We start from the raw sequence: 26,111 nt of genomic DNA, 5'->3' as shown, positions 1-26,111 counted from the left end.
GTGTTGAAGAGGGGAAGCCGAGGTCGATGAGAGAAGAAGCCACACGAGATCAGTCTTTCTCCATTTTATTCAGGATTTGTTATAGTTCTTATACTTTATTTTTTGGCAGAAAAGCAAGGGCATAGTCATGCAGCAGGATCGCCAAGGGTGGGAAAAAGTTATTGTTTACAGACTTCAGGGCAAGGGTGTCAGACATTCAAACAATCATAGTATGCTTTGTCTCACTTCACAAGGCTGACTCAAACTTACTCTTATACAGTGGCTCTAACTAAGGTCAGTTTGAACCTAATATTTGGCCCAATAACTTTATCCTTGGGAAAAAATCTTTGCTGCCTGAGTCTCTTACAAGCCGCTGCCCATCAGTTTTAGTTATAATGTTTATACATAAAACTTCAATTATACATATTAATCCAAATAATCCTAAAATAATTTTATGAAGAAAGGAATGCTAGATATACTTCATGGGGGATCTACGCTGATCATGCGGATCCCCTGATCGAGCTTTCTCAAGATCTGCAAGAGATGCCATAGCACCCTGTGAAGAATCTCCAGCTGTCTGCCTCTAGAATGTTTTCACGGGCTCCCTGGTGTCAACTCATGGACCCTCACTGGTCCCCTGACTGGTCTGGGCTCCGTCCTGAATCCCCTCTTTTCCCAGCCCCAAGACAAGGTTCCACCCATGGCCAGGAAATAGAGTCTATGGAAAGAATGTCTCATTGTAAAGAAATTTGGGGTGCGGGGAGAGTTGGGGAGTTTGAATGTGATCTGGGTTTTACCTTATATTAAGATATTGCTAAAATATTACTAAAGTGTTATTGGGAGTGTGGTTCTGTAGGGATGTCCTTGGAGTTTAAAGATGCACGCCAAGGTGTTTAATGTAAAATGCCACGATCCTGTCATTTAAAATAATACTTCAGCAAAACAACAACAACAATAAAATAGAGGAAGCAAGTACGGCTAAGTGTCAGTTGGCACATCCGGGATCTAGGTGATGGGTGACACAGGTAATTATTTTGGTCAGTCCTTGGTACCCATGGGGATTAGTTCTAGCAACCCTCCCGAGGATGCAGAAAATCTGCAGATGCCCAAGTCCCTCAAGTGCGGTAGAAGAGCGTGGTGTCTGCATAAACCTCCGTGCATCCTCCCATATACTTGTAATCACTTCTAAAGGACTTACGGTACCTAGTGTGATGCCAGTGCTACGGAAATAGTTATTGTTTTGTTTAGGAAATAATGACAAGAACAAAATCTATACAAGTTCAATACAGATGCAATTTTTTAATTTTTGCAATAATGGGGAAGGAGGCGGGGCATTCTATCTTTGAGCTACACCCCCTGCCCTATTTTTTCTTCTTTATTTTGAAACAGGGTCTCACTGAGTTACAAAGGGCCTCACTAAGGAGCTGAGGTTGTCCTGAAACCATGATCCTCCTGTCTCAGCCTCCCAAATGCTGGGATTACAAGTATGTGCCACCACGCCCAGCACAGACTTTTTATTTTTTATTTTATTTTTTATGGTACTGGGGATGGAACCCTTCTACCTCCGGGCTACACTCCCAGACCTATTTCTTATTTTATTTGGAAACAGGGTCTCTTAAGCCAGCGAGACTGGCTTCGAACCTGCACGATCCTCCTGTCTCAGCCTCCCAAGCACGGGGATTACAAGTGTGCGCCACCACGCCCAGATCACAGATGCAGTTTTTAAAAATGCATTTCCACTGCCGGGCATGGTGGCGCACGCTTGTAATCCCCGCGCTTGGGAGGTAGAGACAGGAGGATCGCACAGGTTTGAAGCCAGCCTCAGCTGGCATAAGAAATCCTGTTTCGAAATAAAATATAAAATAGGTCTGGTAGTGTAGCCCGGAGGTAGAAGGCCCCTGGGTTCCATCCCCAGTACCACACACACACCAAGTGCACTTCCATTTGAGAGTGGTTGTACCTCATTGGATAGGAGCCCATGGATGTGCGGAGCTAACTGTATACTATTCTCTCCACTTTTCTGTGTACATAGAATTTTTTTATACAGCCAGATGAATAAATGAATGAATGAATGAGTGGGTGAACGCATGCATCTGACTGTCCCCAGGGGGCCTGTGCGAGCCAGCAGGGCTGCCATGTTTGTGAGCCGCTCTCTGGAGACCTGACTGGTTCTCTCTGGGCCTCGCAGGATTTCTCTGGAAGACCTCAGCCCAAGCGTGGTCCTGCACATGACGGAGAAGCTGGGCTACAAGAACAGCGACGTCATCAACACGGTGCTCTCCAACCGGGCCTGCCACATCCTGGCCATCTACGTCCTCTTAAACAAGAAACTCGAGCGCTATTTGTCAGGGGTAAGTGGGACCCGCGAGGCGGTTTGTTGCTTTTCTTTCTGGCTGGGGTGGCCCCATTGCTGACATCTGATCCAAGCTGCTAATGTAGCCTCTTGTGGAGCTGCGTTTGTCGAATGTGGGATACAATAGTAGCAAAAGCTGCTTCTCAAGTAGTGCTTTTAACCTGAGATGCCGGGGTAGAATTGTGAGGGCTTCCAGCCTGGTTTTCCATTAGCTTATCGATGTCTGCTTGTGTTCTGCCACCTTTAGTCTCCCCATGTCAGATGGTTGGGGACTTCTCTGACCATAACCGTCAGTCCCCTGTGTGAGGGCTCTGTATCTGCAGATTCAACCAAGCCTGGGCAGAAAACATATTTTTTTAATTGCATCTGTACTGAACATGTACAAACTTTTTTTGGTCATTATTCTCTAAAATAATGCAATATAACAACTAGTTACAGAGCATTTATAGTATTAGATGTTTTAAGTAATATAGAGATTGAAAGTATATGAGAGAGCCGAGCATGGTGGTACGTGCCTGTAATTCTAGTACTTGAGAGGCCGAGACAAGAGGATCACAGGTTCAAGGCCAGCCTCAGCAACTTAGCAAGACCCTCGACTCTCTTAGAGAGACCTTGTTTCAAAATAAAAAATAAATAAGAGCCGTGCGTGGTGGTGCACGCTTGTAATCCCAGCATTTTGGAGGCTGAGACAGGAGGATTGTGTTTCACGGCCAACCTTAGCTACTTAGTGAGGCCCTTTGTGACTCAGTGAGATCTTGTTTCAAAATAAAGAATCAAAAATAGGGCTGCAGGTGTAGCTCGGAGATAGAATGCCCCTGAGTTTCATTTCTAGTACTGGAAAAAATATAAGTAAAATAAATAAATAAATAAGAAAGAAAGAAGGATTGGGGTTTAGCTCAGAAGTAGCACGCCCCTGCATTCAATCCCCAGTACCAATAATAATAATAATAATGATAATAATAAATAAAAAGTTACAAGAGGATGTGCATGGCTTACAAAGACTGTACTATTTTCTATGAACATCTGCAGACTTGGTATCTGTTCATTGGGGATCCTGGAAGCAATTGCCTGAGGACACTGGGGGATGGATACCTGTATTTTCATTTGCTTCTCCAGAAAATAAGAATAAAATCGAGCTTCATCAGCCTGACTCTGGGAGTTTCACCCAGTCTGGGTGTCAGAAAGCGTCTGGTGCCATGTGTGAGGTGCAGCTGGGCGTCCCACAGTGTAGCCATAAGTAGTTTTTATATGCCGAGGAAAGGGAGTTGACATGCTTCACTATCCAATTTTGAATAAATCATCTCTCTCCAAATGGACAATGACTTGAACAGAATTCTGCAAAGAAAACTGATTGAAGACAGTATTGGTTCTACATACGACTGCTCCTGCTTCTATCCAGAGGGCGAGCACAGACCAGATCCAACAGGAAGTCAGCCAGAGAGATCCAAAATGGCAGGAAGCCCATCTGAGATTTGACTGAGTGTCCACTTCCGTGAAGGACCCTGTGATAGTGCCCCTTGAGATCTGACAGAGTGTCACTGTCTATTGGGAGACAATAGAAACATTAGAATTTAGATGGTAAAAACAAACTTCTAGTGCTTTCTCAGTGCTACTTAAAGTCACCTGATGGGCCGATATGTCACAAAATTCCACCAAGCAATAGGTTTAGAAACCTCTTTTGAGGTTTTTCTATTAGAACAAAAGATTAAAAATCCATCTGCAAGTTGGAGAAGTGATACTCTTCCTGCCATGACAGAAATAACCAAAGCTATACCCATAAGACAAGATGATCAGGGTGTGTCTCCTGTTAGTAGAGATTTGGAAGACGGCTAGAAAATATGGCTTCGTATACAAAGAAGTTTGACAGGAGGTTTGTTAAAATAGTTGGATGAAAGTACAGCTGTTCTAAGCTGATTCAGTTTAGAATATTTGCTAGCTTTTGCTTCTGCAGAAAATCAGCCACAATTTTTTTGAACCACCAAAGGAAAGAGAAGAAATATTCTTAACAGTGAAAGCCTTTTGAAAATAAGAATGATGTTTCATGAGGAAAAAACCTGCCCGTGTAAGCACTGATGGGCAGTACTTCTGATGGGGACAGATTCATAGCTTTGAAGCTTCATTTCAGAGATGGTACCACCGTGGCTGCATGTCTCCTCAGAAAGCTCCTGCAGGCGAGGTGCCAAACCCCCAAAGATAGGACTTTTGACACATAGTGTATGCATCAGTTCATTCACTGTTGCTATAACAAGCTCCCTGAGGTTGGGTGCTTTAAAAAGAAAAGTGGTTTTTTTTTTTTTTTTTGCAGTATTGGGGATGGAACCCAGGGGCATTCTACCTCAGATCTACACCCCCAGCCTTATTTTTTTATTCTTTATTTTAAAACAGGTTTCACTGAGTTGCAAAGGGCCTCACTAAGTAGCCAAGGCTGGCCGTGAACCACACTCCTGTCTCTGCCTGCCAAATTCCGGGATTACAAGGGTGCACCACCACACCTGACTTAAGAAAAGATATTTATTTAGCTCACAATTTGGGAGACTGAAAGTCCAAGGGCAGGCAGCCCAATCTATCTGGTCTCTGACAAGGGGGCCCTCTTGACTGTGTTACAACATGGCAGAAAAGGGAAAAGGGAAATAGCCACATGCCGAGGGGCCCTTTATAAAAACTTGCTCTCTAGAGACATAACTCACTTCTTGAGACCAGTGCTAATCCTCTCTGCGGACACAATGACCCAATTATCTTGCCCTACACCCCACCTCTTAAAGGTTCTACCACCAAGTCTCAATATTGCTACTTTAGGGGCCGAACTTTTGGAGAACATGCTCAAACCCATAGCATTATATTATTTATACTGTTTTATTATGTGCTGAAAAGAGATTAAGAAAATCTCTGTACTATGCAGCAGCTCTCTGTTCTTATCATAAACAATTTAAAAGGTACGAGATATGAAGCTGCTTCTCATTTCTCTTTTATAAGATATGTGTCCCAGATTCCTTTATCTTATCCTTTTAATTTTCTGTCTGATTATATATTCAATAATGTAGGTGATGTATTAGTATAATGGTACATGCTTAGAATTTATAAATAAACGTGCATATTATTGTAGGTGCTACGAATAACGTTTTTATTTGTAAGGGCTCAACGCGATACCATTCAGAGACCACCACACTATAGAAGATAAACGTTAAATTTTCAAATGTTTCTCAAGAGAAGAGAGTTAACCCACTGATTTTCTCTTTCAAAGGATGAATGTTGTTCAAATCTTTAAAGTGTTTTCATGAAACTAACCATATAATAAGTTCACGGTTTCACATATGATAGGATGCCAGCACTGTTTTCCTAAGTCAGGAGATTCAAACAATTCTAGTGTTAGTTTTTAAAATGGTTTTCCATAGCTTTTCCACATTTACAGATAGAAATTTTGCTCATTTACACTCTTCTGGAAAAATTACCCAGCTCCTCTCAAGCAAAAAGGTGGTTTTATGGGAATTTCTCGGGCTCTGTCTTGATTTGTCCGGCTTTCTTTTCCCCCCTGTTGTGTGTCTGCCCCTCTGCCGTGTCTACTGGAACCTCTAGTGTTGCAAAGCTGAACATAGCCTTGCCTCATGAGAACATTCCCTGGAAACTCAGCTGATACAGTTCAACCTAGAGGTTTTTATTTTATAGTGTCTGTTTTCCACTAAAGTCTTCAATGGTAGGATATACGTGGTCTGAGAATCCACACTGTAAGCAGGTGGCTTTGTTACCTAGAGTGAATTAATCTCCACGGACAATTACAGCAGGTCTGCTCAGCAATCCCCAGACGTGGCTAATTAAATTGCACTGTAGGCACTGTCCCAGTTACTCATCTTATCAGCCAATTACTATGACCTGTATATAGTTTTGAAATCCAAATTAGTCAATTTAAAAGTAAAATATTATACCTTAATTATTTGCCTTTTTTTCTAACCTCTCTTGGCTTCTTCTTTTTAAAATCAAGATGCATGTATTTTGAGATGGAGAGCCTATAAGCCACTCATCAACTCTCTGCTGATTAATAAACCAGTCATTTAATTTACTCTGTCTCCAGACCAGATTGCACCTTCATCACCTTGGGTCCAGTTACCCATCGTCTTCTTTCAGCTGTATCCTGAATGCTGCGGCTTTCCTTTGGAGGGTTAAACCAATTTAAATATAAGCTGAGGTCACGCTTGGAATCCCAGTACTTGGAAGGCTGAAATAGGAGGATTGCAGGTTTGTGGCTAGCCTCAGCAACCTAGTGAGGCCCTCCACAACTTAGTAAGACCCGTTTTCAAAATAAAAAATAGGACTGGGCGTGTAGCTCAGAGGTAGAAAGCCGGGCGTGGTGGTGCACGCTTGTAATCCCAGCATTTGGGAGGCTGAGACAGAAGGATCTCAGTTTGCAGACAGCCTCAGCTACTTAGTGAGGCCCTTTGCAACTCGGTGAGACCCTGTTTCAAAAATAAAAAAGAGTAAAAAATAGGGCTGGGAGTGTAGCTTGGACGTAGAATCCCCCTGAGTTCCATCCCCAGTTCTGCAGAAAGAAAGAAAGAAAGAAAGAAAGAAAGAAAAGAAAGGAAGGAAAGAAAGAGGAAAGGAAAGGAAAGGAAGGAAGGAAGAGAAAGGTAGAATGCCTTGGCGTTCAATCTCCAGTACCATGAAAAAGAATGAATATATATATATATATATATATATATATATATATATATATATCTCAAGAAGTAAGATTTCTACCCTATTTAGTGACTCAATAAGTTACTCTTCCCAGCTTACCTACTTGGTTTCTGCTTTCCGGGCTAGAGTGATCTGTGTTATGCAGGTGGAACAACCGAAGTCCAGCAGGAGGCAGGGGGCACCTGGCCCTTTGCTCACCGGGTGTAGAGCAGCTGCCTGACTGTGGGTGGGGGCTCTGCCACACCCTGGATACACTGCAACTGATGGGCTTGCCAAGCACAGAGGGCACTTTCTCAGCCAAGCACCGGATGAAAAATTAATGACTGCTTAATGGACATTTCTATTTCCTGAGACTGAAGCCTTGCCTTTTCTTTCCCCTTCTGGTAGAAGTCCGACATCCAGGACAGCCTCTGCTACAAGACCCAGCTCTACCACATAGAGAAGAGCAGGGCCGCCAAGGAGCCCTATGAGGTGAGTGACCTAAACCAACCCTGGGAGCCGTCGGGAGAGTGTATTTCCATTGCAGGGGAAGAGCCAGTTACCGTGGGTCACAGAAATACCAAAAGATGGACAACCCTTGCAGCTGAGCCCTTGGAAGCTGGTTGACAGTCCCCAAACTGTGGTTTTCTCTGTGGGCACACGTCAGAGTCGGCAGGAACATTTAAACAGTTGGGTACCCCAGCCGCACTGCACACCACCGCACACCAGTTACATCCAATCCCGGGGTCAGTAGTTTTGTAAAGCTCCCCGGGTGATTCTAATAAGAGCCAAGCTCGGAAACCCTTGTCTGGGGCCAAGAAGGTAAAAACAAGGTCCTCAAAGTACAAAATGAGATAGGAGCTGGAGAAGGTCCAGGTGAAAGTGGGCTGGCCTTCTCAGCTTTCCCTGGCGCCTTGATGTTACCCAGAACATACCTGGGGGAAAATGGCAAGGTTCTTTAACTTCAGAGTACAAATTAGTGTCCTATGACAAACTGTTAAAACTGCAGACCCCACATATGCAGATACATGGTTTTCTTTTTGTTTTGTTTTAGTGTGTGTGTGTGTGTGTGTGTGTGTGTGTGTCTCACTGGCATTGAACCGAGGGGCATTCTACCTCCAAGCTACATCCCCAGCCCTATTTTAGTTTCTGTTTTGAAACAGGGTCTTGCTAGGTTGCTGAGTCTCACTGCATTACTGAGGCTGGCCTTGAACCTGTGATTCTCCTGTCTCAGCCTCCCAGTTACTGGGATTACAAGCATGTGTCACAATGCCTGGCTCAGGTACACATTTGTAAGAAGATTAAGTCTGTGACCAAGTGAGCTGTTTATCTTTCATCTCCTCTAGAGCCTCTGTCATATCCCGAGGGTCCTCCTGTTGCAGGAATCTCTCCTGAGATAGACATTGCTTTATTGGAGGTGAGATAAAAAAGTAACCCTCCTGCCAGCTCTGGCCATGTCCTTCCTTCTCTTTTCTCTATAAAGTTTTTATTGTGCTCCCACAAGTCATGCCCATTGCTAGGGAAGATACTTTCTGGGCTTCCCTTGGTCTAGCTCTGTCTGGGGACGCGATGGCCTTGGGCACCTGTGAGTGTAGCAGGAGCCCAGCGGCCAGGGGAGAAGGGCACGCTGCCCATGCCAGACAGGGCCTGTGGACAGAGGAGGTGGGGAAACCAGCAAAGGCAAGGAGCAGGAATGGCCAGGGAAGAGACGGGAGAGCCAGGAGGGAGTGGTGCCAGGGAGACCATGGGAACAGAAAAAAGGTTCCCTGCACAGCTCTGCAGAGCCAGCCAAGCACTGAGCTGTCCAGAGAGATCTCAGGGTGACCAGCTTTATGGAAGTAGCAAAGGCAGGAGGTGGGTTGCATGGATTAGGGGGTAGTGGAAGAGGGGAGGTGAAGACAGTGGGCATGGGCCTTTGTCGGTGAAAGAAAGAACATGGGCTTAATGGAAGGATGCCTGGGGCAGGGGAGGCAGGGAGCGGTGGGCTCAGAGTAGTTGGAGATTGGCCTTGGCCTCAGCTGGTGCCTCTGAAATCAGCTTTGGGGCCTCAGAGGACAGACGAGATGAGCTCTTTGGCCGGTGGGTTGTATCCTGCAGGAGCTGCACCACAAGCCCATGCATGGCTTTCAGGCTAACAGCATCTGTAGGGACCCAGATGTCCCCAGAGCTCCAGACTCCTCTAGCCACTCCCCACCACATTAGCCTCCTGATGTTCGAGTAAAGATGTCTCAAATCAGACTCATCCGCCCCAGGGCACAGGGCAGAAACCCAGGCATCCTTCCTGAACCTTCCTCTGCCTTCTCCCTCAGCCAGCCCCTCCCCAGGTTCTGTGGATTGACTCCCGACCCCTCTGCTGTCTCCATCCCCTGCCTGCTCCCAGCCTCTCTCCTCTCCCCAGGACCTCAGCTCTGGCCTCCTGGCTGGTCCCCCTGTTTCCACCAGGCTACCTGCAGCTCTTTTACCCAAAAGGCCATGAGCTCTTCTCCCTCTAGCAGTATACAGAGTCATTCCCCTGCTCCAGGCCTCCCGAGGCATCTGGGAGCAGACTCCCTGGTCACATGTGTCCACTTGTTCTTCTGCTGGGCATCCCAGCCCCATGCTCAGCCATGCCAACACCTGCTCTGTGCCCTCTCCCACAGGCCTTCAGGTTGCTATGCTCCCTCTGCCCGCCAGGGCTGAGAGCCTGCAGTCCCTCTTCCAGAATATCCCCAACACCCCTTGGCCCAGTCAGTGACTGTGTGCCTTCAGATCCCAAGGCAAGTGCTACCGTCTAAATGGTGCTGTGGGCTCTTTTTCTTAATCAACTAAAGTTTGTTGGACAGAAAAATTAAAACTAATAGGCAGCTTGGTGCAGCTTTAACAAGTCTTTATTACAAAATCACTAGGAAATAGAAAGAAAGAGAAGAAAAAGCAGCGTGCTGCTACACACTCTGGAGAGCCTGGAAATGGAACTCCTTTAAATAGATTTTGTATCCATATCTTCTTATCAGCCTTACCAAGGCAGTGGGCTAGTAACTTATTTCTTAGCCAGGTGGTGCCTCTTTGTCTCAGGACAGCGCACTTACTAAGCGCAGGGGTCAAGAATCTACCTGGCCTTTGCCTCTATTGTATTGGGCAGTATTGGTTGCTCATCAACTAGGGTGCTTTGAAGTGGCACATGGAGTTCACCTTTCCTACACCCAGGCCGGGTCACAAAGGAGAGAAGGTAAACAGAGGCACCAGTTGCCTCTATATATTTTTAGGGCTAAAGGCTTTAATTATCTCTTAAGGCTTTTATTATAGGTTAATCATTAGAACGAAGGGCAAAGAGAGAGAGAGAGAGAGAGAGGAACTCTGCATCGTAACAGCTGCCTGAACACCTGTGCAGCACCCAGGCTCTGACTACTTTTTACATTTTGGAAATCAATACCAAAGCAATTTTTTTCAAAGCTGGCACAGCAAGGTCAGGCCTTTGTGGACCCAGACCTCCAACATAGGGTCCCATTTCTCCCATTCAGCTGTCATGCCACATTCTGCATAGGGGGCGGGTCCCACAAGCAGTTTTTTATTTCTTTGGGGATTATTTGATTGATATCTCCATCCCGCTTTTGACTGCGAATTTCCGAAGAATTTATGTGAGCCAGGTGTGGTGGCACGTACCTGTAATCCCAGCACTTGGGAGGCAGAGACAGGAGGACCACAAGTTCAAGGATAGCCTCAGCAAGTAGTGAGACTCATGAACCTAGCGAGACCCTGTTTCAAAATGAAAATAAAGTATGAAGCTGGGGTTGTAGCTTGGAGGAAGAATGCCCCTGGGTTCAATCCCCAGTATCACACAAACACAGAAACATCTGTGGGATGCCTAGCATGTGGTAGGTACTAAATAAATATTAACTAAGTGAACGAATGGGAGAATCAAGCCGACCTTGTCCCGGATCTCAGGTGTGGTGGCATACAGCTGTAATCCCAGTACTTGGGAGGCAGAGACAAAAGGATCGCAGATTTGAGGCCGGCCTCAGCAACTTGCAAGACCCTCACCAACTTAGTGAGAGCTTGTTTTAAAAAAAAAAAATTGAAAAGGGCTGGGATATAGTTTGGAGGTACAATGCCCCTGTATTCAGACTCTGGAACTAAAATAAAAAGATAGGTAGGTAGGTATGTAGATAGATTGATAGATGGGTGGATAGATAGATAAATGGATGGGTGGGTGAATGGATGGAGTGGGGACCAGCAACTGGAGAAAGCAGAACACTCCAGGTGGGGTAAAGTAAGGGGACACTGAGGCACCATCAGATGGGCAGGCCTTCAAGCAGGAGGGCCTCTGGTGGCCATCAGCACTGAGGGTGGTCACTCACTGGAGTCCAGGGGCTGTGGCGGTCACTGTGGGCTCCCTTGCCTCTCAGTCTGCATTTGACTTAAATAATAATGCAGACTCAGCTGCAGTGAAGGCCCAAGCTATGTGGTCTAGGTGGCCGCTGAGCCTCCATGCCCACCCCTCTTCTGCTACCCCCACCCCGCCCCACTGCACTCCTGTGTCTGCAACTGCCGGGAAAGGGCCTCTGCTTTCGTTCACATACTTTCCTTCTGACAGTGATTTCTTTCACTTGGCCCCCAAACACATGGTGAACGTCTCCAACATTTGCTGGAATATTGAGCGCTTAGGATTTAAATGGGAACGCTAATGGGCAAACAGCATTTCAATTTTCTATGATCCGTTTGTTTTCTCCAAGTTGCACTGATATTTCTGCTAATTAAATTACAGGCTATTACTAGATTGAGCAACTTGTCTCTGTTGGAACCCAGAAAGTGGAATGAGGCTAGTTAGGAAAAGCATGAAGACAGCCTAACAGGACCCCAGCGCCCCTGGAAAAGCCACTCACTCGGAGCCTCTGGGGTTCACCCCAGTGGCCACCGGAGGAATGGCGGGTCTCTCTGCAGGGGTGGGGAGAGGAATGGTGGTCTCTCTGCAGGGGTGGGGCATAGGGTCAGGGAGCCCTGGACAGAAGTCTCAGGTTGTTTGCGAGCTGGCTGGGGTGTGGCTCAGGGTCTGTGTTCCCCAGGAATGTCATAAAGCTGAATTGGCCTCTTTTTTTTCTTTTCTTCATTCCAGTTCTTTTACTCTTAGGAGACAAATGGGCTGAATTAAGTTTAAAAAACTTCCCACTTGGATTACAGTGCTGTGATTTTAAGACTTCCCATTCGTTCTATTTTTTCTTCTCGTAAAAGGCAGAGGATGTGTTTGTAGAGTGGGACATGTATCTCATCTGAAAACACCTCTAGGTGTGTGCCTGAGGGAAACTCTAGTTTCTACAAAAGAGACCTTGGTTAGACTACAAGGGTTTAAGTGAGGTCATAGCCATCTTTTTTTTTTTTTTTTTAAGCTGGCCATTTTTGTTCAGGTCTTCTAAAAATAATAGTGTTAATTTGTAGATAAATGGGAAATGGAAGTAGGATGTCTTCTCTGCAATATAAAGTAACATTGGAGTTTGGAAAGAAAAAATTCTGCTGAGGTTGGAGAGAGACCGAATTAGTCTCTGCAGGCTGCTGTAACAAATAGCATAACTGGGCACAAGTATATTTTCTTAGTCTGTACGTCCAAGGGCAAGGTGGTGGCAGGGTTGGATCCTTTTGAGGGCTGGAAAGGGGATTCTGCCCCAGGCCTTTCTTTCTCCCAGCTTCTTGCGGTTACTGGTGATCTTAGGGGTTCCTTGGTTGTAGATGCACCGTCCTGATCTCTCCTGTGGTGTTCTCCCTCTGGACATCTGTGTGCCCAACTCCCCTTTTCTTAAGGACACCAGTCATACTGGATGAGGGCCTACCCTAAAGACCTCACTTTAACTTGATTATCTTTCTAAAGAACAACCAAATTATGTCCTTTGTAGGGAAATGGATGGAAGTGGAGAATATTGCTCTAAGCGAGATCAGTCAGACACAAAAAGTGAAGAGTTGGAAGTTCTCCTCATATGTGGAAGCTAGGAAGAAATTGGGACACAGGAGGGACTCCAGACAAAGGAGAACCCTTAGGAGTGGAGGAGGGGACCTGACTGAGGGAGACAGGAGAGGGGAGGAAGACTTGGAGGAACCACCTCGGTGGACATGATATACATACACAAACTCATCCAAGTCAATCTCTGCGGGAGAATGAGGGAGTGGGGTGGGAGCTGGGAAGGGCTTGACAAGTGCTATGTGGATGTGTGCCTCTGTCACCCTGAACTGCATCGTGATGTATGATTACAGTGCACCAGTAAAAGAAAAGATGAAATAAAGATGCTATAAGCCGGGCGTGGTGGCACACGCTTGTAATCCCGGCATTTGGGAGACCGAGACAGGAGGATCACAGTTCAAGGCCAGCCTCGGCTACTGCTCAGTGAGCCCCTTTGCAACTCAGTGAGCCCCTGTTTCAAAATAAAGAATAAAAAATTGAGCTTGGGGTAGCTCGGAGGTAGAATGCCCCTGGGTTCCATCCCCAGTACCATACACACACAGAAAAGATGCTATAAACTCAAAAAATAAAGACCCAATCTCCAAATAAGGCCTAAAATTCTGAGGTCATACAGAACTTCAACATGGGAATCTTGAAAGAACGCAATTCAGTCCAGCACAAGGGGCTACAGTTTTAAAGGCAAATATGTAAATGTTCACTTTGTATCCAACTTAAGCCTATACAATTTTTAAAAAGAAAGTTTCAGAATCAGGCCAGTCACTCTGTGCTAATAGAGATGGGCTGGGTGGGGAGCCGAGGCTCTCCCGGGTGCTGGCTGGGTTCTGTTTCTTGACCTGAATGCATTTCCAGGGGTAATTTTGCTGTTTGGGAAATGCACTTAACTGCTGGCTCGTCACTGGAACACTCCTCTGTTCTTCGCGTCAGCTTTTAATAATAAAAAAAAAGTTTACCTAAAAGTCTAATCAGCATATGAATTAGGACATCTGCTGCCTGCCTACTTCCACTAAGACTGGGAGGTTTGATTTTTTTTTTTTTTTTTTGCCTATAAGCATTGAATAATTTTCACGACTGTTGGGAAAGTGGTAGGGAATAAAGTTTAGGAAATAAAGAAAAGATGCAGCTCCTTGAATTGCTGAAAAATGCTCCTTTTCACAGGCTTCCCTGGATACCTGGACAAGAGACTTTGAATTCCATGCTGTGCAGGTAAGAACTTGGTGGAATCTGATGTGCTGGGCAGAGTCCCCAGAGCAGCAGACACAATCATTCACTTTTTTTCTTTTCTCTCTCTTTCCTCCTTTTTATTCTTTCCTTCCTCCCTCCCCCCGCCCACACACAGAAAGAAAGCAAAAAAGAGATTGAGATTTATTTTAGGCAGTCGGCTCGCATGATTCTGGAGGTTGGCAGGTCCAGTACTGGCTGAGCAGGCCGGCATGCCTGAGACCCAGTAGAGAGATGTTGCTGTGGTTTCAAGTGCAAAGCCTTCTAGAGGCAGAACTTACATTCTTTCTTTCTCTTAACCTCTCTCTCTCTCTCTCACTAGCTCTCTCTCTCTCTCTCTCTCTCTCTCTCTGTCTGTCTCTCTTTCTCTCTCTCTCTCTCTTCCTTAATGACTTCACTGCTTGTATGAAACCCACCCACATTATGGAAGATAATCTACTTAACTGTCTTCTAAATTAAAGATGTTAATCAGATGTTAATCTGAAACTGTCTTCATCATAGCAACATCTAGATGGTGTTTGACCAAACATCTGGGTACTGTGACCTAGCCAAGTTGACACAGGAAATTAACCATCATATGTGATCCCTAAAGATTCATCAGTCTTTACCTAGGCCGCCAGACCTTATACAACCCCATCTCTATCCTGAATTAAAACATGCGGAATCCTCCTGTATGGGGAGCCATTGAGGCTTTCCCCTAGATTAGTGTTTCAGACTCAGCTGACTGTCCTTCACCCAGAGCCAACAAGGTTTGAGGTCATGGAAAGTTCAAAGTAAAAGGTCTAGGAGAAGATCAGGTGGTGATGGCACGAGGGTATTGATTGACCTATCTGTAATGTATGTGCTTTGGATTGGTCTTTACTGTATTCTGGTGGTGGTAGCATGAGGATGTTGATTGACCTGAAACTGTATAAATACCTCTGGAAAAACAAACCCAGCGTCAGCGCAATAGAGAATACTGACCCAGGAGTAGTCGACCAGTAGGAAATATTGACCCAGGATCAGGGGTCGGCCAGTAGAGATAGTAGGCTGGCGCCCCCCCCCCACATTAGAATAAATTAAATATTCTGAGAATCAAATTCTTAGAGTTGAATTCTTCATCCTCACGCCTCTCTTCAGAACTGTACTTTTGCCGGCTGGCTCCAGCACTACTGTATGTAGGTCCATCAGAATCCCCTTAGCCCAGGCAGGTGTTTTCTCTGTCAAGTTGACTGAGCTTTTTTGTCCTGCGTTAACTACACATCTGGTTGCGCATTCCTGATTCTATTTATATGAGAAATAGGGTTTGCAACAGTTCAGGGCTTCCTGGCTCAGAGGCCTAACCAAGCTCTAGCCCTCTTTTTAAAGATTTTCTCAGGCTTTTTTCTAGTGACCAAATCAGGTTTTGCTTTATATAATGAGCACAGGGAACCCAAACCGACCTGCCGATGACACAGGGGCCCTGGACCATCCCAGCTGTTAGCAGTCAGCATCCGCTCTGATGCTTTCAACAGCTGGGCGCGGCTTGCTAATCAGCATGTTCTAGAAAAGCCCAGGATAAACTGGATTTCAGAGTGTTACTGGAAGAAAACAGTTTCGTCTGGCCTCAGCCCCGGGGCTCTACTGCTGCCAGAATCGCTCTGCATAATCAGTCCTGTTCTGCAGTGAGTGTGAGGAGAGGCCAGTTTCCCAGGACACAGTTCTTCCTCCTGCCTGGAATGATGGGGCTGCTTGGAGCCTCCATTCTTGCTAACGTGGTGTGTTTGCTGTCCAGACAGCAAAGGAGGTGCAGTGTGGGTGCTTGCTTATCCACACAGAGCTGGGAAGGACCCACACTATTGATTGAAGATGGAGAAACATATCCCTCCAGGTGAAATGACTTGCCCACATCACCCCGCATGTTACAGGGAGAGCCAGGAGTGAGTTCTAGGTTTTAAAATTGCTAGGTGACAATTAGCGCTGGTATCTGGGAAGCTCCGGGAGCCTGAAGTCACTCTTAGGGACTGTCATACCCTGAAGATGGTGGCTCAGCCATTAGAGAAGAGTCCTCAGGAACCAGCTCTCTGGAGCTGGGACCTTTAGGGCCCAGGATCGGGCTGCTGGAGTTTGCGCACCTCTCCCTGTGGCCCAGAGCATCATCACCCCTAGCTGCTTCCTCTCCTCCATCGAATGACATAAGACATCAAGAGTTTGGAGTAGATCATCTTTTATGGGTATATTAGTCAGTTTTCTCATTTCTAAGACCCAAAATACCTGACACAGTTCAGAAGAAGAAAGGTTTATTTGGCACACGGTTTCAGAGGTTCAGTCCATAGTTGGCAAGCTGTAAGTCAGAGACATCTTGGTGGCCGGGTGTGGCAGAGGTCAGCAGCTCATGGTGGTTGGAAGCAGAGTGAGGGACAGGAGGGGCAGGACAAACATAGTCTTCAAGGCCATGCCTCCAGTGACCCACCTCCCACCACGCCCACCTCTGAACCTTGCTGGATTGGAGACCAGGCTCCAACACATAAGCTTATTGGGGGAATACTCCAGATCCAACCCATAATAAGAGGTCCACTTTTGTGTGTGTGTGTGTGTGTGTGTGTGTGTGTGTGTGTGTGTGGTACTGAGGATGGAACCCAGGGGCATTCAACCTCTGAGCTATACTCCCAGCCTTATTTTTTATTCTTTATTTTGAAACAGGGTCTCATTGAGTTGCAAAGGGCCTCATTAAGTAGCTGAGACCTTCTGCGGATCACAGTCCTCCTGTCTCGGCCTCTGAAATGCTGGGATTACCAGCATGCACTACCATGCCTGCCTAGGTTCAGATTTTTTTTAAGTGTCCAGTTTCATAAATGCCCATGCACATCTCCCGTGGGCGGGAACGGTGGAAAGAGAACTAAAAGCTGCACTAACTGTGGCTTGTATTCTGCGCCTTATGTGGTTCCAGCTTGGATTCACCTTGAGGGTGCAGGACTGTGCGGTGGGGTGCTCAGAGCCAGAAGCTTGGCCCTTCTCCACCTGGGTACTGGGGAGCACTGGCCCAGGGAAGCCAGGTTCCTGCAGGCAGCAGCCGTCCTGGGAAGGGAGCAGGCCTATGGAAGGAAAGTGTAATTAGTCCCTCTGAAGATTTTTTTCTGTTACGTAAAGCAGTTTAGCATCCTGCTCCCTAGAAAATTTCTTGTAGAGAAAATGGGCCATGCAAATGAAAAGGTATAATGGGGCGATCAGTTGCATTTGGTAGCATGTGCTAGAGGGCAGTGAGATCAGCTGCTTGTAAACTAACACATTCTTCTGGGCTGTTGACCCTTCGGTGTGGACTGTCCCAGGGTTGGTCTCCCTTGGGAAACGATCAGGAGTGAATTCTTCACTGCTCCCTAGAAACTGGTTACTGTGGAATCACTCTTACAGCCTAGAGATGGTGTTCTGGGGGCTTGGGGAGGGCGTGGTGGGGCGCAGGATCTGGGATCAGGCTCACCGAGTGTGGCCTTAGTGGGTTTCCTGGAATTTTCAGCGTAGCAGTGAAGTTTCCCTTCCTTCTGTTCCCATTGAGCGTCTTCTGCCAAACATCCCTTTGTTGGTTACAAATAAATTCAGTCCTAGGGGTCAGCCTTGGTCTCTGCACAGCAAATTCTCAGGCTTGGGTGCCACTGAGCTCAGTCTAGATGTGCTGCTGACTCCCCAAATGTAACCTAATCCTTGGACTTTGGAGCGCTAAAGGGAGCTAGAGTGGGCCCCTAGAGCTGCCGGCAGCTCTCCAACCAGGGGCGTCACAGAGCAACTTGACAGGAGTTTGCTGATCGTTTTTTTTTTAAAAGAATTCTTAAAAGGGGTAACTACAATTTTGATCTTTTCTATCTTGTTTTAAAACATATCACAAAAGTGCATTTGGTTTTTCTCCTCTTTGATAAAACATAATGATAAAGTTACTGAATGAAACTTTGCATTTTACATAATGATAAATTTACTGAAATGAAAATAAACTAAATATAATAGTTAAATGTCCCGATGGAGGTGTTATCCGGCAGAATGGCGAGCACCATATAAAAAGACAGAACTGAGCAAAAGGAAGGAATTCTGCCAGACATTTCAGGAAAGACCAGCATGTCCACTTTAATACTGGACGTGTGTCTGCAGGTGCGTGCATAAATTTGTTCTCCACTGCCTTTGAAGAGATGGTCTATTCCTGTTTCACAGAAACAAAAGAACAGAAACAGCAGAAAACTGTGACTTTCCTCTGCTGGCCCTGATCAAGGTGTCCTGCGTACATGGTCCCCTTCGTAGCATCCTGTGTGGGCACTGTGAGGCTTGGCTGTGAGGGGGCAGAGAATAAAGAGCTCCAGCAGTGGAAGGAAAGTGGCTCTAACCATCCCCCTGCCCAAGCCCATACCTACTTGTTCTGCCCCCTGTCAAGACCACCAGTGGGGAAAAGCCATGACTGTGTGACTATCCCTCCCTCCTAGTGCCCCATAAAAAGCCCCCAGTCGGTAAGACCGGGGCCCCTGACTCTCGTGGACTCTCTCTCCCAGGCAGGTGCTTCCTCCCAGTTTTATCCCCAAATAAATCTGCTCCTGCTGTCGAGCTGTGCACTCCTTGTTCCGATATTTACCAACATCCCGGATATCGTAATATGGTTTCTGCTGCTATAACAGAATACCTGTGACTGCCTAGTTTGTAAAGGACAGAGATTTATTTTCTACATTTCTGGCTGCTAAGAAGTCCAAGCTTGGCAGCTGCATCTGGTGAGGACTCCTGTGCAGCTTCCTAGTGCTGGTGGAGGGCATCGCCCTAGGAGGTGTGCTCAGAGGACAGAAGACTCTTGCTGAATCCATCCTCCAGCTTACAAGCCCAACCCCAAGATAACCCACTTCACAATAACAGCCCTAATCCATTTAGGAAGGCAATGCCTGATTGCTTTTTAGAGGTCCCACCTTAATACTGTTACATGGCAACCAAACTGAACAGGGGTTTTTGAAGGTGATATTCAAGCCACAGCACCAGAAAACACCCTGAAGCACACAGCCTCTTCCGTAGCATTCACATAACTTTCACAAGCCTGCTTCCTGCCTCCGGGCAGCTGTTGTGTCTGGCCTTGCTTTCCAGCCCTGGCCTGGCCTGACCCCATCCCGGGCTCTGAGAGGGCCCTGTAAAGCCCAGCATTCACAGCATCAACCTCAGGGCTTAGAGAATCCAAGTTTTCAGTCCGCTCCTGGGTGACTGCCCCAGGCTGTTTTCTTCTTCCGGAGGGTTCACAGAATCTGCCTCTGTGCGAGTCACCCTCTTGGTGTAGCTCGGCTCCCTGAGTCTTCAGTAAAGTCAGTAGGGGGCTGTGAAGGTATGGAGGAAGCATCCCTCTGCTTGGATCCCTCCTGACTCCTGACTCCTCCGTTGGGGAGGAGCCATTTTGGCCAAGGATTAGAGCTCCTCCTCCCAAGGGGCTCTGTGGGCCGGACCTTCCCACTTCCCACGTCTCCCCCGTCGTTCTTCCCCACAAAAACCCAACGTGACAAGCCCCCTCTACACAGGCATCGGGGCCATCCCTACTGGAAAGGGCGTTTTATCCAAGTGCAAAGAGATGTTTTCTCCAGAAGCTCTCTGGCAACAGAAATGAAAAATAGATGAGTTCTCTTGAATTGCAAATGCTTTCAAGTTGAAGGCAAAAAGATGTGGAAATCTCTCTTTTTTCCTTACCCGGGGTGAGGTTGGGGATGCGGCCTCTGTTTATCAGTACACATCAAGTTTGATCTTTAAGGCCAGGGGAAAAAAAACAAAAACAAAATATCACCCCCCCAAAAAAAAACCCCTCCTTTTTCTTCTTAGTGGCATCATCCTTTCCGGAAACTTTAACTCAGCTAATTTTAATTCAGTTTAGTTTCCAATGGTCCTATTTTTTATTTTAAATTTCTGTAAGTGACCTGGCTTTATGCCAGACGTTGAGAGGTTGAAGACATACCCACTAGTCAAATTCACTCTCATCAGCAGGATTATAATCTAGTTCTATAAAGGTAAAATTTATAGCAAAAAAAAAAAAAAGATGACAAGTTTTTGGTCCACAATTAACTGTGCACATACCTGGAGGAAAGGACCAGAAACCCACCCGGGTCAACTCAGGGCTTTGTGCATGGACTTGTTGGGCTGCTGTGTCGGTGGCTTCTGTGCCTTGACTGAATACACGAGATCTGATGATGTTGAGATGAGGACCCCTATGTCACAGGTTGCAAAGCCGTCACTGGGGTTGGCTTGGGCACCACTGTAAGTGCAGACAGTCGGTTTCCAGAAAGCCTCACCTGCTTTTGTTTGTTCAGATTGTTCCGGATTAACAGTCTTTCTAAGGAAAGTCTTGCCTTTGCTGGGTCCTTGAAGCAACTCAGTACAAGGGAGCTGGAGACAGTCAAAGGGGGCTCCCTGGAGCTTTGTGGGGGCCCTGGCTCTTCCCTCATTCCACACACTCTGTGGTGTGTGTGTGTGTGTGTGTGTGTGTGTGTTGTGCTGGAAATTAAACCCAGTGGTGTTCTACTTCCAAGCTACATGCTCAACCCTTTTTATTTCATTATTTTGAAACAGAGTCTTGCTAGATTGCTGAGAGTTTCATTAGGTTGCTGAGCGTCTCACTAAAGTGCTGAGGCTGGCCTCGAACTCCAGCGATCCTCCTGTCTCCACCTTCCCGGGTGCACATCCTCTTAAGAGCGTGGAGCGGGGAAGGCTTGAGTTTCTACAGCGAAATCTACCTGGGTGATTTTTCAAAGAGGAATCCCATTGTATATTCTTGTGTGTGTTCTGAATCTGTATGCTTGCTTCTTCTGATTTGAAGGATAAAAAGTCGAAAGAACAAGAAAAAAGAGGAGATTTTCTTCATCGCCCGTTTGCCAAGAAGTTGGACAAGACCGCGCCCTCGCACAGACAGCCCTCGGCCTCGCTCCTCACGCAGATTCAGAACACCAAGGCGCTGCTGAAGGACCGCAAGGCCTCCAAGTCTAGCTTCCCTGACAAAGGTGGCTCGGCACTGGGGACCTTCTGTGTCCCCCTCCCGGGAAGGCTGTGCAGGCCTGGGACAGGGGTGGTTCTTGTGCCCATCAGAAACCCCTGAGCTAACAAGAGAGCAGTCAAGTCCATCAAATGCAGGAAGACATTAAAAAGGCAGAGGGGGGTGGCATTGTAGAAACAGGTTGGGGTACACAGTATTGTAGGAGCAGAGATTGGGGTTGGGCATCGTAGGAGCAGACATCAGAGTTTGTGAAACTGCGGAATAGATTGTGGAGCACAGACTAGGGTACAAGGTAAAGTCAGGGCTGGAGACTGGGGTGAATGGTGTTTTTAAGAGTAGAGTTGGGAGGACATCTGGGAAGATGGCGACCCAGAGAAGCAGCGCTTATGAGTCCTGCTGACACTCGATCTCTATTGCCTTAAAAACAGCGCTCCACAAAGCCAGAAAATACTATCAGTAGAGGAATAAAAATGATAAATATAACGCCTGGCGTGGTGGCGCACGCTTGTAATCCCCGCGCTTGGGAGGCGGAGACAGGAGGATCGCGCAGGTTCGAAGCCAGCCGCGCTGGTTTAAGAGACCCTGTTTCAAAAATATAAAATAGGTCTGGGAGTGTAGCCTGGAGGTAGAAGGGCTTCCAGGAACCCCAGTACCACCAAAAAAAAAAAAAAAAAAAAAAAGATAAATACAAGGGACAGAGAAAAATAAGACTAGAAGACCTACCAGAGAGCAGAAAAGAGTAGAATTGGGAATGCGTGGTATTATGGGAATAGAGATTGGGGTACATGGTATTATAGACAGAGATTGGAGTGCATGTGTTGTAGGAATAGAGATAGGGGTACATGGTTTTGAGGCTATAAGATATAACAGGAATAAAGATTAGGGTATAAAAATATAGGTAGGCATACAGGCTCAGAGATGGAAACATACAGTATTCTGGAGCCAGGGATGTGTACATGGTATTTCAGTAGAGATGGGTGCAGGCATAGAGACTGGGGTGCAGGATCAGAGATGGGCAGAAGCATAGATTGGGGCATGGTTTCACTGGTGCTTTCCCCAGAAAGGTGGCCCCAGTGGGGCATGGAAATGTGACTGAGTCTGGACTCTGGGGTGGGGGAAGGATGCCCAGACCTGAGTTCAGATCCTGGCTCTCCTTCTTGCCCTAGACTTATAATAGCTCCTACCTGTTGGAGCTCCCAGGTAGAGAGAAGGGGGTACAGGTCTAGGCTTCTCCACCCGGTTCAGAATTCAGCCGATTATAGATATGTGATAGACGTGAGCCTCCCTCTTTTGGGATGGAGGCCGGGAAAGATGTAGAAAGGAGTGCTCCCCAGGCACAGACTTCTGCACATGGAAGAGGAGCTGAGAGAGAGGACACAGGAGCCAGGTGTGTCCTAAGGCACAGCCATGAGGTAGAGGAGGGGTTCTTCTACTGAGGGGGTGGAAAAGGTCATAATGTCAAATCCCATCATCATTATTATTATTATTATGAGCCTAAGGGCATCCTACCTCTGAGATATATCCCCAGCCCATATATATATAGTGTGTGTGTGTGTGTGTGTGTGTGTGTGTGTGTGTGTGTATTGCCTTAACTATAGAGGTTGCCTTAACTATAGAGGTGAACTACCTGTTTGGAATTGGATGAGATCAAAGTCAGGAGGGAGCCTTTAAAGGAAGGGAAATCCTGACATGTGCCACAGCGTGGGTGGCCCAGGAGGACCTTGCACTGAGAGTGTATATATATATATATATATTGGGGTTTTTTTTCAGTACTGGGGATGGAACCAAGGGACATTCTATTTCCAAGCTACACCCCCAGGCCTAGTTTTTATTCTTCATTTTGAAACAGGGTCTCACTGAGTTGCAGAGGGCCTCACTAAGTAGCTGAGGCTGTCTGCGAACCGCGATCCGCCTGTCTCAGCCTCCCGAATGCTGGGATGACAAGCGTGCCCCGCCACGCCTGGTTCTTATTTTTTATTTTGAATGAGGGTCTGGCTGAGTTACTGGGGCTTGCCTCCAACCTGCCATTCTACTGTCCCAGCCTTCCAAGTTTTGGGATTACAGGTGTGCACCACCACATCCAGCTCGATCCCTTTGCTTTAAATGTGAGAAAGTGGAGACTTAAAAGAGGGAGGTGGCCATCTGAGGCCGACGCAGGCTTGCCTGGCAGTTGGTGAGATTCCGGATGGCAGCCACTGTTCCCAACATTGCCCAAAGCAGCCCTTCTTCCTTGGTGCTGTCGGAGTGGGGAGGTATTCCTGTGCCAGCTGGAGCGCTGGACACCACAGCCATCCAGGGCACTTCAGGTCTCTGCTGAGGAACCTCTAGCCTGTGCGTGCCTGAGGATTTAATCCGGTGTCTGTGTGTTTATTTCCATGAGTCAAAGAGAAGTCCCAGCGCCCTCCCTGCTCCCCAGATCACTCCCAGGGGGCAGCAACTCGCACCTGCAGCTGGGCCTCCACGCAGCCTGTAGACCATTGCTCAGAAGAGAAGAAATAAAGCCGGAGCACAGACTTGGCTTTATTTCCCACAGCTCCAAGTCTGTAGGGCTTTCCCCTCTCTTTCCTGGCACAGTTTGTAAACCGGATTCCAGCTTGGCTGCACCAACTCGAGATGGAAACCATGGTGATTGGCCGGTTGCCTTAACTATAGAGGTGAACTACCTGTTTGGAATTGGGTGAGATCAAAGTCACGAGGGAGCCTTTAAAGGAAGGGAAATCCTGACATGTGCCACAGCGTGGGTGGCCCAGGAGGACCTTGCACTGAGAGACAAGCACCCATCACCCAAGAGCAGACACTGCATGACTCCATTTGTGTGAGACTGCTAGAGTAGTCAAGTTCACAGAGGCGGGAAGCAGGGTGCTAGCTGCCAGGATGAAAATAGCCTTGGAGACTGAGAAGCACCACAGCGCGAATGTACGTAACACGACAGAGCTCCAGACTGAAAAATGCAATGGATTGTTAACTGTGATACATTTTTTTAAGTATGTACAGGAGCCAGTTGCACACCAGTAATCCTAGAACTTGGGAGGCCGAGGCAGGAGGATCTCAGGCTCGCAGCCAGCCTCAGCCACTTAGTGAGGCTCTCTGCAACTTAGTGAGATCCGGTTTCGAAATAAATAAAATAGAGTGAAAGGTGTTACTCAGAGGTAGAACCCCCACCCGTACCCCTGGGTTCAATCCCAGAACCAAAAAAATATAATAATAATAATAATAATATAATATAATATAATAATAATAATACAAGAGGGCCACGGGTATAGCCTGGAAGTAGAATGTCCCTGGATTCACTCCCCATTACCAAAATAAATAAATAAATAAATAAATAAATAAATAAATTTACCAGGGAAACAGTCTTTCTAGCATGAGTAAACTGATGTGCAGATTTGCTAGTGGACTCAGTGTATTCGAGAAGTTTTCTGGATGTCCTGTCAAGCTCAGGCGCCTTTTTATTCAAAGACCCTTAGTCTAGAATTTTAAGCAACTAAGCGTGGAGCGATATTAAGCTGGAGCTTCCTGTCACCAGCCTTCTGTCCTCCCTTCTTCCTGCCCCACACCAGCCAGATCTCAGCCAGACTGGCGGTCGGTGCAGCAGGGGAGGGCTCAGCACGCTGTTTCCGCGGCTGTCCTGATGATTTTCTTTGTTTTCTTGGTACGCAGATTCCTTCGGCTGTCGCAATATTTTCCGCAAAACCACTGATTCCAATTGTGTGGCCTCTTCTTCCATGGAGTTCTTCCCCGTCCCACCCCCCAGGACCCCCAGGATTTTAAAGAAACTGGAGGCCCATCAGCAAGAGTCTGGGTGCACCAGCATTTCCCCAAAGGAAGATCCCCTGGTGCTGGACATGGTGCGCTCCTTCGAGTCCGTAGACCGTGACGACCACATTGAATTACTGTCCCCTTCCCACCACTATAGGATTCTGAACTCACCCGTGAGCTTGGCTCGCAGGAATTCCAGCGAGAGGACACTCTCCCCTGGGCTGCTGTCTGGGAGCACGTCCCCTCTCCAAACCCCTTTGCACTCCACGTTGGTCGCCTTTGGGCCTGAGGATAAGAACGGCCCCCACAAAGAGGAGGGCGTGTGCTCCCCACCGCCGGTTTCCAGCAATGGCCCCGCGCAGCCTCTGGGGAGCCCCAATTGTGTGAAGAGCCGGGGCAGGTTCCCCATGATGGGCATTGGACAGATGCTGCGGAAGCGGCACCAGAGCCTGCAGCCCTCGGCAGAGAGGCCCCTGGAGGCCAGCATGCCCCCGCTGCAGCCCACGGCCCCTGGCAGCCTTTCCTTCCACATGGCTGAAGGGGTCAAGGGCCAGTGTTAACCTGGGCTTCTGAAACGGAAGTAATGGAACAGAGCTCCACACGCCCGCGTGGACCAAGAGCCCGCGCAAGCATCCTTTACGGCCTCGTCTACTTCTGCCACGCAACATCTCACCTGTGGATCAGCCCAAAGCCTGCACATCCCAACTCTGCTTAGGGACCTTCCCCCCTGAGATGCTGGAAATCGCTAGGGGGCAGCCAGCTAAGCCTCCTCCCGCGCACTTACCCACCCCTCCGCCATATCCCCATGCTGGGCTATGGCGGAAAACCACGCATTGACCTGCTGGGCCACTCAGATTTACAGACTGTTAGCAGACCTCTCTGCACAATGTGCCACGTGCATGCCTCCGTGGGGACCACTGTCTGTTCAGCTGTCCGTCACAATCTCACAGGCACCAACAGCATCAACGGGTCATGCATCTAGGCCACGGATTTCAAAGGAGAGTAAAGCGGCCCTTTTCCTAACAGCACATTTCTGCAGCCCAGCAGGAACGGTGGCCCGGAGTGCTGGGCCCTAGGAACCCCAAAGGAAGACGGGATGGAGCCTCAGATCAAGATGGAACCTAACAGTAGGGACCCCATGGAAGAAACAGACTGACAAAACGCTCATTCCCAAGCAAGGTTTTGACAGATTTTTGTTGTCTTGTCCTTGAAACTTTCTGATGGTCGAATGATCTTGTCCAAAGAGAGCTCTTTCTTTCTGTCATAGCGTTAAATCAAAATCCCTT

The 26,111-nt window shown here is 47.3% G+C and overlaps 1 protein-coding gene across 1 annotated transcript in view; it reads left to right on the top strand.

Annotated features, from left to right (window-relative positions):
* HUNK (hormonally up-regulated Neu-associated kinase) overlaps positions 1 to 25,385 on the top strand; it is a gene marked incomplete at both ends in the record, with an annotated part of 124,255 nt that extends 98,870 nt beyond the window's left edge. Inside the window, 5 exons of the mRNA XM_080696779.1 lie at positions 2,168 to 2,330; positions 7,391 to 7,474; positions 14,061 to 14,108; positions 20,893 to 21,073; positions 24,727 to 25,385. Coding sequence (XP_080552905.1) covers positions 2,168 to 2,330; positions 7,391 to 7,474; positions 14,061 to 14,108; positions 20,893 to 21,073; positions 24,727 to 25,385 — 1,135 coding nt within the window. The remainder of the gene's footprint in view (positions 1 to 2,167; positions 2,331 to 7,390; positions 7,475 to 14,060; positions 14,109 to 20,892; positions 21,074 to 24,726) is intronic.
* Positions 25,386 to 26,111: the final 726 nt, after the last annotated feature.

The sequence above is a fragment of the Muscardinus avellanarius genome (assembly GCF_963383645.1).
Source record: "Muscardinus avellanarius genome assembly, chromosome: 5".
NCBI lineage: Eukaryota > Metazoa > Chordata > Mammalia > Rodentia > Gliridae > Muscardinus > Muscardinus avellanarius.
The sequence above is the reverse complement of the archived record's forward strand: the minus strand, read 5'-3'. Positions and strand labels throughout refer to the sequence as shown.